Here is a 15000-nt window from a genome sequence, read left to right on the forward strand (position 1 = left end):
AAGTTCCCGCGCATTCTCCCGGTACGCCGGCTATGCTCAAAATGACGTCACATGGGAGTACCAAGATGAAAGATTACGCTCTGTTGGGGAAAATAACGAATACTTTGTTGGGCGTTTAAGGCTTTTTATGCCTACTTATACAAGAAAATGCTCTCTCTCTCTCTCTCTCTCTCTCTCTCTCTATATATATATATATATATACATATATATATATATATATATATATACACGCACATACACACCTTTGCAGATAAATACAACTCACGCCTAGGACTGCTTTTAACACAAACCATCCATACACACACACACACACACACACATATATATATATATATACGCACGTACACACCTTTGCAGATAAATACAACTCACGCCTAGAACTGCTTTTAACACAAACCATCCATACATGTCTCACCTATATTAGAAACCTAGCTATGTAATTACTTACATATTTTGAACTTCAGAACTAATTCCAAAATAATCCTATGATTTACCAATTTACAGTAAAAGCCAGACCTAGACCTAATGAGTCATGCATTCGACCAAACGACAAGACTAACTTCCATACACACGAAGACTATAAAATTCTCTCTTGTGATGACTAAATTTCTTTCCATTGCAATCATTATATAAAATTTATCTAGGCATCCTTTCTGTTTTAACTAACATTCACATATATTGTTTATCCTACTTAATCTAAATGTAAGGAGAAAAAAAAACTTAATTACATGGTCCAACAGTAGAACTTTTGGAGACAGTCAGATGTTGGTTCGGCAAAGCATCGTCTTTCAACTTTCTAGTATTCGCTGGGTAGTAGTTGAGCAGTTCGTGCTTGAGGCTTCTGGAATAGTCACTCTCCTGGAAATGTTTAGAACATATCCGTGCTTCTTTGAAGTTGATTTTATCGCTTCTCTTACAGACATAGATCCATTTATCACTGAATTTAGGGTCCTTAGGAAAACGATGGAATGATATTCTCTCATTTTCTGGGTTTTTTTTTCCATTATATCGACTAAAAAAACCATAAATGGCACAGTTCACCATAACGTGTGATAGATGCTATCCTTACCGAGGTGAAGTAGGTACTGATCTCAGTACTCCTGCCCAACGGTATTTACTATCTCAGTTTGCTTGCAAGGAAGCTGGTCTTCAGTATTCCAGTATTTTCCTCCATTTCTACGTAAATAGTTGTGTTAGTATTGGATGTCGAACCATAACTTTTAAAGACCGTTATCAAATTATCTAAGCACAAATCAGAAATAATTTTGAGCGTGTTTCCATCTAATCACTTGATGAATGCAGCACTGCCTAAAATGTAGTTAGGACTAAGATTCAAATACTCTTTAAGCTCTAAAAATTATACTTTCGTTGAGATAGAACTAGCGAGTTTTCCTGTAGTGTTCATATTTAAAGACCTAGGTCCTACCAACGTTCGTTTATGGAACTCTTAAGGCATAAGTAATAGTCAAACCATTAGGTGGTGGCCGCTTTGCCAGAACTTATCGTGTCCGAACGTAAACACCATTCTAGCAATATTAATAATTCATATCAACCCCTCACACACACACACACACACACACATATATATATATATATATATATACTGTATATATAGTGTGTGAGCGTGCATGTGTGCTTTACCCATTAAACAGTTAAATAGTGTACTTACCACTTGGTATATAAAGACTAGGTACAGCATCCTCTTTAAGCAGCCGATGATTTCTAGGACTTTCAATACCAAGTAACCTAGACTTCATGTCATCTTTGTAATCACCTGGTTTAAAATGAATCGAGCACACAGTAGCATTCACAACGTTAAATCTGTCAGCACGGCAACATGCATGTCTCCACTGGTCTATGTATAGTTTTTCTTTTGGAAAGCGATGGTATTTTATGTTTGAGCTTCTAGTTTTCTCATGTCTATTATAACAGCCAAATACTGCGCAGTTACTTGGCATTATTAGTGACGGAATGAATGAATGAATAAAATGATAATGGCCACAGCGTCTCCCACTGTTCACGTTACTTCCATAGGTAGCAAACTGAGGCAACACTCCTTTGTTTTGTTTACCCACGTGTGTGAGACGGGGAAGCTTGACGTCACAGTATGGGTGATTCACAGCTTAAGCTGCGCGTTGGCTGACCTGGTTATATATAAAGACCTTGGTTAAGTTTCCAATCGTTCAAATTTACCCTTGTGACCTTAAAAGATTTCAAACTCACCATCTTGGCAGTCTTATTGCGATAATAGGATAAAACTGGCTAATAACCTGAGATTATAATTTCGAAAAATAAAATGTTGTTGGTTCCAATTATCATTACTGAAATGAAACCTTACCTTATGAAATATATATATTCGCCAAGAATAACAGGAGAGAGAGAGAGAGAGCGAGAGAGAGAGAGAGAGAGAGAGAGAGAGAGAGAGAGACTGGATTTAACTTCTATAGTGCTCCCAAACGAAAGTGGCAGCTGAGAGCTTATTTTTCCGCATCGAATCTTAAATATTTCGGTCATTTTATCTGGAGAAGCCCTAAAGCAGGGTATGGATTAAGGTCTTAAAGGTGGGGCAGTTCTGTCGGTCATCATCCCGATATAATTCCCTTTTCGGCTATTTTTCACAGGTGGCCAATGGAAAAGAAATTGGAATAGATTAAAAGTCTCTAATACATTTAAAAACAAGGCTCACGTGTTTTTATTAATTTCATCTTTATCTGAGTGAATGTGATATACGATATTATATATATATATATATATATATACACATATGTATGTGTATATATATATATATACATACATATATATATATATATATATATGTGTGTATATATATATATATATATGTGTGTGTGTGTGTGTATACATCTACATTATATATATATATATATATACATATATATATATATATATGTATATATATACATATATATATATATATATATATAATGTATGTGTTTAAAAGGATTACAAAAAATTCCAGTGTACTGAAAAAACTCTGTAGGTAGAAGAAACCCAGAAAGAATAAAAAGATTAAGATTTAGAGGTCACCCATTCTCAGAGAACAGGATTAGTTCGACACGCTAAATCAGTTAATACGCAAATGTCAAGCTGGGCAAATTGTTTTCTTGTATCCTCACCGAGAGATCGTGAAGGTACGAAATTATTTGAAATATATACGACATATTAAGAAGAACTGTCATTCGACTGCCACTTTCGTTTGGGAGCACTATAGTTAATCGTAGCCACCTCTGGTTAATCCTGTGAGATTAATAAAAAAAAAAAGGAACATCTGTCACAAAGTGGCTACGCTTTATCAGTTTCACTCGGTTTGGATGGATCGTGTCAAGTTCTGTGTTCTTTTTTCCTTAAATTGGTCGAATTATTTTGACACGAGTACGCTATACAGTGGGTCAGAAATCGTCTCAGCGGCCATGACGGATTGGTTTTACTATAATAAGTAACAATTTCTTTGATAATGGCTTTCAGCAAAATGACGGTGATTTTGTCCACGCTAAGGGAACTTATAAAGTAAAACTGATCTGAAAACATCATATAATCTTGGAGATACATATAAATGTCAGTGGTCTTCAGCGTGTAGCAAAGGATTATTTTTAGATAAGCATTGGGAAGAAATAAGTCAATTCATCTCAGGAGTTCCACACGATACAACGATGTCCAGAAATTAATACGGGTTGAACTTACAATATCAGGATGAAATCATCAATTGCACGACACCCAGTAAAATCATTGAAGGTAATTGGAAATAATTGTCTTTATTCATTCAAAATAGAATTGGCAGTTTCTTGGGAATCTTTGCCAAAATTATTAAAATAGTAAAAATTATATTTAATAAATCATAATTATCGACTTTAGAAGGAATCAAGATGGACTTGAACATTTCCTTACCTTTTTGTGATAAATGCAAGTCTGCTATCAGTACCCAGCGTTAGATACCGTTAAATGGTGTTAAATCTCATCTATTAGAGAAGGGCAGTTATCTTATAAGGTCAAAATAGAATACAGATCCCAATTGCAAAATAGATAACGTAACAGTTGGAACCTTTTCTTTTCTTGATAATGAATCTCTCTCTCTCTCTCTCTCTCTCTCTCTCTCTCTCTCTCTCTCAAGATAAAGATGACAAATCGCTACAACGTGAACTAAAGCTATCTGCGATGATATTTTGTTTGCCCGATGAATACGACGGTGAAGGAAATGATGTTTTAAAGGTCGCTCATGAATAGCAGAGGCAAGGGACAGTGACATTGCCCTAGCAATCAGGACAATGCTCTAGAGACTGACCATATATTATTAGATCAGCGCCCAAGCCTCCTCTCCACCCAAGTTAGGGACCAGGGAGGGCTAGGCAGTGGCTGCTGATGACTCAGCAGATAGACCTATTGACTCCCCCAAACCCCCCAACCTTAGCTCAAAAGGATGGTAAGGTTGCACACACTAATGGCACTAACGAGTCTGAGCGGGACTCGAACCCCCGTCAGGCAAATACCAGACAGAGACGTTACCAATCAGGCCACAGCAAAGTGTAGGGGAGGTTGGTAATTGAACACCTGGATGATGCAAAATAGAAAGGAAGTCTAGACTGTTTAGTCGGTTTCATTGCTCTTAAGTTTCCCTAATGCACAAATCTTGGGTCTTCTGTATTAATGGGGGACAATTCGTGACAGGTATAATTAGCAGAGCAAATTAGGAATAAGGGAAGCCATCAAAATAATTTAATGATCCGATACAGAATATTGAAAAAAAATTAAAAGTTATCATGGGGAAAAAGGACAAACATGGGAACAGTAAAAAAAAATAGCATTAAATATTCAAAATTAAATGGGATTACCACTTTTAGTCACTTATTTTGTTCGTTGTCTAAATATTTTAGAATGATATTAATTAAAAGAAATAACTTCCGCAAGGAAAATAATTATTAAAGTTAGAAGGTTGTAAAATCTTGATCACTTATTTCTATAATGTGTTTGTACAACTTTATTTGAATAGATATTCTTAAAATTTAGTTTCAAGTCATAAGTAAAAGATTAGTGTAAAAATGTATCTAAATATGCATGCACGTTGCTTAATTGTACATTTGGTGAAACAACATTTCCATAAAGGATTTGAGTAATATTTGTTCTTCTTCTGATTTGCTAATTATAAACCATTTTCCTTAAAAACCTTCTCACGCGAAGTATTTAGTAACGAAATCTAGTCATCAAAATATCTTAATATTAATTTTTCTGAATAGAAATGTTATTTTCAACGGGATAATGAAGAACACTGAACTTTGGCAAAGCAAGCTAATGCTGAATGATACTCTTTCGCCGGCCAATGGCGCTCCGTGACGTCACAAAACTTAACCCCCCTTCACCCCCCACCCTTCACGTTTACCTCCCTAATCCCCGCTAACCCCAATTTACCTGCTCGTGGGTATACCTGGTATTCTACGATAATATTCAGAATAAATCTTACCTGTAATTGATGGTAGATGTAGAGTTGGAACTGCTCCCGGGTTGAATTCTGAGCATCTTGATGGAATCGGTTTCCCAAGTAGTTCATATTTTAGATTTCTTTTAAAAGCAGATTTTTCGAAATGCTTGCTGCACATTCGCTGCGTCATGGGGTTAAAATGATCATTCCTCCCGCACAGCTGAATCCATTTGTCTCGTGTTTCTTTATCTTTCGGAAACCGATAATAACTATAAATTGATTTTCCCATCGAATAATTTGTACAGTCACGCACTACGCAACTAGGCATCGTGACGAAGTTAAAATTCTGTAGGCCTTGGTACCAATAGGACCTTGAGACAGAGCAAGGCCGTGAGACAGATTGAATCCAGAGAGATGGATGACTGACCTTCTGGGCCGCTCATTACAGACTGACCATAGGTTCAGCCTAGGACCTCTTTTGAACCTATTGACGTCATGGATGCGCATATGACAAAAATTTCAAGCGGGTGTGGGTTGATCTGTTAAAATTTTATTGGCCTTGCTATAGACCTTGCTATCAGCTTATGCATTTCACTGTAGGTCGTAGGTTGGCCTGGACACCAGCCACTCATTGAGGTACTACCGCTAGAGAGTTATTGGGTCCTTTGATTGGCCAAACAATACTAAATTGGATCCTTCTCTTTGGTAACGGTTCATTTTCCGTTTGCCTACACATACACCGAATAGTTGGGCCCATTCTTACATATTTTCCTTTGTCCTCGTACACATGACAACTCTGAAATTACCAAACAAATTTTCCTCGCTCAAGGGGTAATCTACTGCAATGTAATTGTTCAGTGGCTACTTTCCTCTTGGTAAGGGTAGAAGAAACTCTGTAGCTATGGTAAGCAGCTATTCTAAGAAGGACACTACAAAATCAAACCATTGCTCTCCAGTCTTGGGTAGTGCCATAGCCCAGTACCATGGACTTTCACTGTCTTGGGTTAGAGTTCTCTTGCTTTGAGGGTACACTCGAGCACACTATTCTATCTTATTTCTCTTTTTTTCTTTTAGTTTTTATGGTTTATATAAGAATTATTTTAATATAATTACTGTTCTTAAAATATTTCATATTAATTGTTAACTGCTTTTCTTGTAGTTTCCTTATTTCCTCTCCTCACTGGGCTATTTTCCCTGTTGGAGCCCTGGGGCTTATAGCATTCTGCTTTTCCAACTAGGGTTGTAGCTTAGCAAGTAATAATAATAATAATAATAATAATTATAATCATAATAATAATATGAGACCAAAAGCTGACAAAACCTTCTTGCACCAACTTGAACTTATATCAGGTAAAAAAGAATATTTAATAATCTGTGTTTACCCCTTTATAATAATAACAACACCAGTTCTACACCAAAAGAAAATTACTATACAATTATATATATATATATATATATATATACTGTATATATGTCACTAAGCAGGAGGAAGGATCAGAAAAAACGAAAATTTTGGACAAGCACTTTCGTATTTTCAAAATACGAAAGAGCTAGCAGCACGTTTTACAAAACCATCCTTCCACTTCCTGGATGAGCCCTGTGTCTTTCCAAATTGTATTCACTCCTTTTTTATCCCCGACTTTAAAGGTTTAAAAGGCCACACATGAATGGCAGAGGCAAGGGCACTGACACTGCCACACCAAGCAGTACAATGCCCTAGAGACTGCCTCTATATATATATATATATATATATACAGAGAGAGAGAGAGAGAGGAGAGAGAGAGAGAGACTGCCTATATATATATATATATATATATGTGTGTATATATATATATACATATATATATATATATATATAAAATGAGCGGCTAAGCCGGTCTCCATCCAAGCTAGGACCAACTAGAACCAGGCAATGGTTTTTGATGACTCCCACAAAGGCAACAAGGATGGTGAGGATACAACGACCTCTTAATTATGAACCTATTTTCACCCATTCTTTCCACATGATCAATCCAGCTTCGAATCACTCTCCTATCCTGACACCTCTTTGCTACTTCTGCCTGACTTTTACATTTCCTGACCTTTCGACTCTTCTTACAACAAAGAAACTACGAAAACATTTTTTTTTCGAAAACATATTTTTTTTATCATTCGGTATTCATAATTCACCATATATCTATAATATTAATATTAATAATGTAAAGGGAATATATAATAGGGAACTCGTTGGACCATTCTCTGTTAATACAACTTTTTTTGCTTAGTTATAAATGGCCAGCAACCGAAACGTAATGGATACAAAATCTAGTTTTCCATTATTTGCTAATGACATCATAAGCAGAAACCTATAACTAATAATAATAATAATAATAATAATAATAATAATAATAATAATAATGTTTATTGGACAAAAACATTTTTACATACAAAATATTTACAAAAAAAGACTCGGTCCAAGCCCATGTGGAGCAGAGCTCTTCGGGCAATAATACAAATAAAATAATATCATAAATAACAAAAAAAATTATAAAAAGTAAATATTGATATAGATAAACTAAATGTACACATACATATACACAAGTATATACATATGCATACATGTACACATGCATATACGCACATGTACATATACATACACATATACACACACACATATAAGTGAGATTTTTAACTACTATGTTTAAATGACATACTGAAAGCATTGTGATTGTAAATAATGTCATTTAGTTTTTTAATAAAAAGATAAAAAAAGTGCTCCGAATGTTGTCAACCACATGAGAAATGTGGGTGTTGGGGGGGGGAGGGGAAGAGGGAGTGCAGAAAGATAACAAAAATAAAATTAATAACAACAATGATTGTTTTTTTATCCATCAACTTCAGACCTCTCCAATAAATGAATTCTGAACTTGTATGAGTCCTTGTGAAAATTCGGCAGGTCACACGAACCGCATTAACAACACCGAAAGTCAAACTGTTTCTATTCCACTAAAGGGACAAAGGCTGGCTCTCTCTCTCTCTCTGCTCTCTCTCTCTCTCTCTCTCTCTGTGTGTAAGTTAAAGTCCCGAACAAAATATGATTCATGATGTGCGGTGTTGAATGAATATGTTGAAATCATGATGCGCGTTGTTGAACGGATGTTGTAAAACGATTTTTTCAACACGAAACCGCGCCACCAACGTGTTGATGGCCGGCCGGATTCATGCGTCTGCTCAGTGTTGAGTCATCGTTCAAAGTGGCAAGACGTTCGTTTTAGCTGCAGGGCCAATGGCTAACTCGCAGCCACCCATCGAGTGGACAAGGACCAATACTCTTCATTTCATCAAATTGCTGAAGGAGCATCCATCTGTTTGGAACATCAAGTCCAAGAAGTATAAGGATAAAAATGTCAGGAGTGCAAGCTTGGAAACTATAAAATCAGACTTATCGACTTTAGTAAACTGTACATTGCGGGTTGAAGACATCAATAAAAAGCTGCATACACTGAAGACACAATTCTGCAGGGAACTGACTGCGATGAAAGCATCACAGAGGTCCGGAACTGACACGGAAGATTCCTGCACTCCTAAGTTATGGTGTTTTAAGGAGCTAAGTTTCCTGGCTGAGACCGGAGAATCCCGTGCGTCCATCTTAGATGAAGGAGAAACTACCAATAATACACAAGTAGGTCCATAAATTTATTGTGTATTACGGCAGAAATATTACTATGCAAATATGGCAAAGAAACAAGTTAGCCTCACTTGCATAGGCTTTCTCTCTCTCTCTCTCTCTCTCTCTCTCTCTCTCTCTCTCTCAAAAGAAATAAGCTATTCTCCCTTTTGAGTGCGTAAGCTGGATGAAAATTCTAGGAACAGAGATCTGACGTTTTCATCCTTTAACAAAGTTTATTATTTTTTTTCTTTTTTTTTTACCCAATTTTTGTATAAATTTCCTTTTGGACTTGCTGCTGATTTACTTGACTGACTGACTAACGCAGCATTTACAAAATGGAATTTCCATGTGGAAAAAAAGGCGATATGTCGAATTATCATTAAGAACAGCGGAAATATTTAGGATAAACAAGTGAAAACATGTATTATGTATTATATATATAATATATATATATATATATATATCACACACACACACATATATATATATATATATATTTATAGATAGATATGGATACATACCTTTCCTCTTGATAACTTCTGTGACCCTATTTGGTATACTATCAATGAGGTTACGGCAGATTTGGGGGGTCAAGGGCAGCCCAGCACTCCTTCAGGGCCTCCTCAAGTTTTGGCACTGTTGATGTGTCCTTGTTCCGAAGTTGGGCTTTTATTATGGCCCAAACATTTTCAATGGGTGACAGGTCAGGGGAGTTGCCAGGCCAGTCAGTTATGTATTTCACATCACAATCCTCCAACCACTGCTTAATCATTTTTGCAGTGTGGCAAGGGGCACTGTCTTGTTGCAGGATTTCAGTGCCAGTCTTCTCGAAAGCGTCAGGCAAGTACAAGTTCAGGATCTCATAATACACATTTGCATTCACTGTTTGCCCCTTTGGTAAAATAACAAGATCAGCAACACCACCATATCCAAATGCACCCCAGACCATCAAAGAAGCGGGGTACTTGACCGTCTTAGCAGTGGCTTTTGGGTGATAAGGATCGCCACCCTTCTTGACAGAGACCTTTAGCCCTGAGGGGTCTGAAATGTAGAATGTAGCCTCGTCTGTGAAAAGGATCTTTCGGACCCTCTCTAGCGGCCATTCCCTAACCTTCTTACAAAAAACAACCCTTGCCTTCCTTTGTTTCTCTGTGACGAGTGGTTTCTTCTTTGCTATTACTTTCTTAAATCTTAAATCCCCACTTATACGTTTCTGAAGTGTCCTAACACTTGTTTCACCAAGCACTTTTGGGTAGTTTTCCTTCAACTGTTTAGCTGTTAAAGTGGGATTAGATTCAAGTTTACTTTTAATGAAACGTAAGACACGTGGGGACTGCTTCTTGGGAACACCGCCACCATGTTTGTGCACAGGAATTTCCTTCTCCCCACCGGCTTTGAATTTGGCAATAATGTTACACACTGTACGCCTCTTAACATTCACTTGAGCGCTAATTTCACTAGAACTAAGGCCTATCTTATAACATTCAATGATTCTTATTATGTCATCATGACTAGTATGGCCCCCAGGCATGGTTACAAAAAAATAACCAGCGCGAAATAGCGATCTCTACAGAGCACCCGCAGACATGCGACAGTCCCTCACAAAGGTCAGAAGGCAACTGATCATAACTGGATCGATAAATCATGAGTTTCCCAGATTAGTGGAAACGATAAGCTTTGAGGTGCCATTTAGTCAATTTCTCTCAGTCGATTTTTTTGCTGGATTTCAAGACCACTCCCAAAAACGACAGCTGTGATTACCCGAGGGAGGGCGTGAATTTCACGAGGGGCGCTGACTGTATACACACACACACACACACACATATATATATATATATAGATATAATATATATCTATATATATATATATATATATAGATAGATAATATATATATATATATATATACTGTACAGTATAGTTTTCTGAGAGGGGACACTGAAGGTGGTGAATGGATTTGTGTATGGGCAGGATTAGCAAAGCTGTACGTCAGGGCCAACCAAAACAGGTTGGTTTGCTGTAACTAATCAGATGAAAATCTTCCACCATCACAATTTCGCACTGATCAGCGTAGTGATGAAAATGGGCCAAATATATATTCATCTACAACAACAACTGCAGCCGTTTGTAGTCAGTCCTTTGCAGGTCAAAGGCCTCACACTTGTCAATTCATGAATTTTGTTTGGCCCGTTTTCATCATCACTCTGGTCAGTGTGGAATCGTGATGGTGGGAGATTTTCATCTGATTAGTCACAGCAAACTAACCTAGTTTGGGCAGCCCTGTTTTGTACAGCTTTGCTGATCATGGCCATATACAAACCATTTCACCACGTTCAGGTGTCCCCACTCTGAAAGGTATACTGCAATTCAAGTGCCAAAGGGGGCGGGTAGACTCAACAGTTGCCCTCTGAAAAAATGTAAGAAGCGGTTGAAGAGCAAGATGGAAGAAAGGAAGAAGGAACAGAGACAAAGAAAAACTAAAATGTGGGTGCAGATCGAGACTGCAAAGATCCTCGTCTACAGTGCACCACTTACCCCTACAGTGCACCACTTAAGGTGCACTGATGCCAAGACCCCTCTATGCTGCCCTGGTTTTGTGTGTATTACTGTGCTAAACTTTCCCTTTCTTCCTAAACCAACGTCTTTATTCAGAACTGTAAATTGGTTTAGATCTTTACCCACAGTCAGCCAATCAACGGTCACATGTGTCAGACAGGCCGAGCCAATCATAATGCAGAAAGGATTTGTAAAATGGCATCATAAACAATAGTCTAAAGAAAAGTAGCTTAATATATTATTCTGCAAATAGTTATGCTAATCTTTTGTTCATAATTTTCGATTTAACCACCAATAGCTATGGCGACTAATCCTAGTTTTTCTCACTAGTCAATATTCGTTTGTTCATTGGCACCTTATACAAGTTTCATCTTCAAATCATGGAATGCACATGGCTTCCACCTAACTTAATTTTCGACCTATCTACTACACCATCACTTTTCTGCCACTTTTGACATTCCACATCGTCTTTAAATAAAGGTTCTTCTCATCAAATATTTTTTCTACTCTACCTACTTCCGCCTCTCCCATTACTACACTGTGTTTGTCTTTCCTATTTGAATCTGTATTCACCCATTCTCATAGCCTACAATATGGTGTTTAGCATTCCCAAACTAGTTTTCATACTCATGTCCCTTAGCCTACATACATTCCTTACTGAAAATCCACGAACCATTCCCATTTCCTGTTTTAACCACTTTTATCATTCATATCTGATCCTATGATAATCTTCTCCATCCTTCACCATTCTAATTTCTGTTTAGTCTCTGAATATTTCGTTTGGGTTAAAATAAAAATTCACGAGAGCTCAAGAACTCTGCCGAGTTTATGATAAAAATAAAATGTTATTAGCGCAACTGGTACACCCTTGCAGAACATAATGATGCTGAAAAAAGGTTATCTGGCTAAGAGCAAGGACGGTATAGATCAGTGGCTCCCAACCTTTTTCGTGTCATTTCCCCCTTGCACACCAGTGCAACCCTCCAGATTTCCCCCTTCATGTGTATGAGGGAAAGAGTAGATAAAAGACACTGTGACGAATTACTAATTTATTTTTACATTATACAAATATACTGATAAACAAATAGTTACAAAGTGAAATGGATAGAGAGCGGTTATTAACAACTAACCGCATAGCCCTAGAGAGAGGCTAGTGGCAAAATAAAAGGACTTCTGTTTATTCTTCTACTTCAAAATTGAATTAGTGAGAAGGTTGAGGCTGCTTCTTGTGCAGCAATGTATCTCTCTCTCTCTCTCTCTCTCTCTCTCTCTCTCTCAGACATGATAAAATACATCTGATATTTTTTTAGTTAGTAGGTAGTGTAATTATTTCCCCCCTGGTAGCTTCAAATTTCCCCCCGAGGGGGAAATTTCCCCCAGGTTGGGAACCACTGGTATAGAGATTAGCTCTTCTTGAGCGACATTTTTTAACTTCTATTTCAGCATTCCAAGACAAATGTTGCGAGTTGAATTTTATATATTTTCAATTTTAGATTAGTCATACCTCTTATAAGGCATCACCCGGTAGTCTTTGAATAATATAAATAACTGATTTTTTTAATAGGTAGTGAAAAAGAATAGCACATTACGAGATACCAGGCTGACAGCATTGTTGATAATGAAGTTTTGAGGGTTTGAGGGAAGAGGAAAATCATGACCAAAAAAAGAAAAAAAAAAGCTTATTGAAGATAAATCATGGTAATGTTATACTTCTCATTTTCGTGCAAGTATTTATCGAGATTCTGATGGAAAGAGGAAACTGAATAAACACTTCAGCTAAAACACACGAAGCACATGTACCGTTAAACGAGTTATATAACCGGTTCACCCCTCCCCCCATATATGTCTGTCTGTCTGTCTGTCTCTCTCTCTAGCTGTCTGGAGCTGCCCGGTGTTTACCAGCAAAAAGCCCAAGGTGCCCCGTTGGTATCTGGAAGGTGGAACAATGGCTGGCATATCTCTGGCGCGTCTCTTTGTTCCACGAATGACGATAACCTCTTCCTTCCTTATCGCCCACAAACTTGCCCCTGGCTCATTACCTGGTACCTTTTCTTGGCGTCCCTTTCCTCAGGCATAGGAGGCTCAGGTACACACACTGTGGCTCGCTCTCTCTCTCTCTCTCTCTCTCTCGACGTCATTAACCTTAACAATTGGAACACCAAATTGTTTCCACCCTTTCTGTTTTTCGGTATCAGTAACCTTAGGAATTGTAACACCAAATAAGTATCGGTACTACTATAGCGTGAGATCTACCTCCCGTTGGCACAATAGCGTGAGGTCTACTGCTGAATTATTCGTTCCTCATAGATAAAACACATTTCATACATTTGTTTAAGCAATAAACACTTAATTTAAACATATCTTAGAAATGACTTAAATAGATAATTGGATTTCTAATTACATTAAAAATAAAGAATAAAGCTAAAAATAAACATATATATTTCCATACATTTATTCTGGCTATACACTCTTCATACATCAAACAGGTTATCATATATTTCCATACATTTATTCTAGCGATACACTCTTCATACATCAAACAGTTATCATATATTTCCATACATTTATTCTAGCGATACACTCTTCATACATCAAACAGGTTATCATATATTTCCATACATTTATTCTAGCGATACACTTCATACATCAAACAGTTATCATACATTTATTCTAGCGTTACACTCTTCATACATCAAACAGGTTATCATATATTTCCATACATTTATTCTAGCGATACACACTTCGTAAATCTTCTAAGAATGACACAAATAGATCATTGGAATTTTTTCTCATCACCTTCCAGCAAAAATCATCTATATGAGACTGGAACAGCTGACGACCAACACCTCACATAATCTTCAGAATCATCGTGTTAGCGTCCTGATTTAGGAGCTCCATTTGCTTCCTTTTATATGGGCAGGTCACGTGGACAGGTCACGTGAGGATATACAATAATTATAATCTATGTAAGTTGATTACAGCGTCATTTATATCTTAATGTTTAACCAACAATACACGATATTGGTTTCTTACCTTGTGATGCATGTGAATGTCCAGTTGTAGGTAAATGCAACGTCGGTACAGATCCTTTCTTTATTCTCACGAGAGATCGAGGCACTGGTTGATTCAGCAATTCATACATCAAATTCCTTTCAAATGCATCACCTTCAAAGTGTTTACTACATATCTGAGCGTTTTTCCCATTAATAAGATCTTCTCGTTTGCACAGCTCAATCCACGTTTTCCTTGTAATGATGTCCTTAGGGAATTTATGAAAAGTGAGATTCTTACTTTTTCCTCTATATGAGAAGCATCCGAAAACTGCACAATTACTGGGCATTTTGTTATATATAAAACAGCTTTAATCAGC

At 37.1% G+C, this 15000-nt stretch overlaps 2 protein-coding genes across 3 annotated transcripts in view; one reads left to right on the forward strand and one right to left on the reverse strand.

Annotated features, from left to right (window-relative positions):
• LOC137620609 (hepatoma-derived growth factor-related protein 2-like) overlaps positions 1 to 15000 on the reverse strand; it is a 369983-nt gene that overhangs the window by 284227 nt on the left and 70756 nt on the right. The gene's annotated exons all lie outside the window — the stretch shown is intronic.
• Positions 8655 to 15000, forward strand: part of LOC137620610 (uncharacterized) — an 82417-nt gene continuing 76071 nt past the window's right edge. Inside the window, exon 1 of the mRNA XM_068350894.1 lies at positions 8655 to 9089. Within this exon, the coding sequence (XP_068206995.1) occupies positions 8694 to 9089 (396 nt within the window). The 5' untranslated portion in view covers positions 8655 to 8693. The remainder of the gene's footprint in view (positions 9090 to 15000) is intronic.

Source organism: Palaemon carinicauda, chromosome 27 (assembly GCF_036898095.1).
Source record: "Palaemon carinicauda isolate YSFRI2023 chromosome 27, ASM3689809v2, whole genome shotgun sequence".
Lineage (NCBI taxonomy): Eukaryota > Metazoa > Arthropoda > Malacostraca > Decapoda > Palaemonidae > Palaemon > Palaemon carinicauda.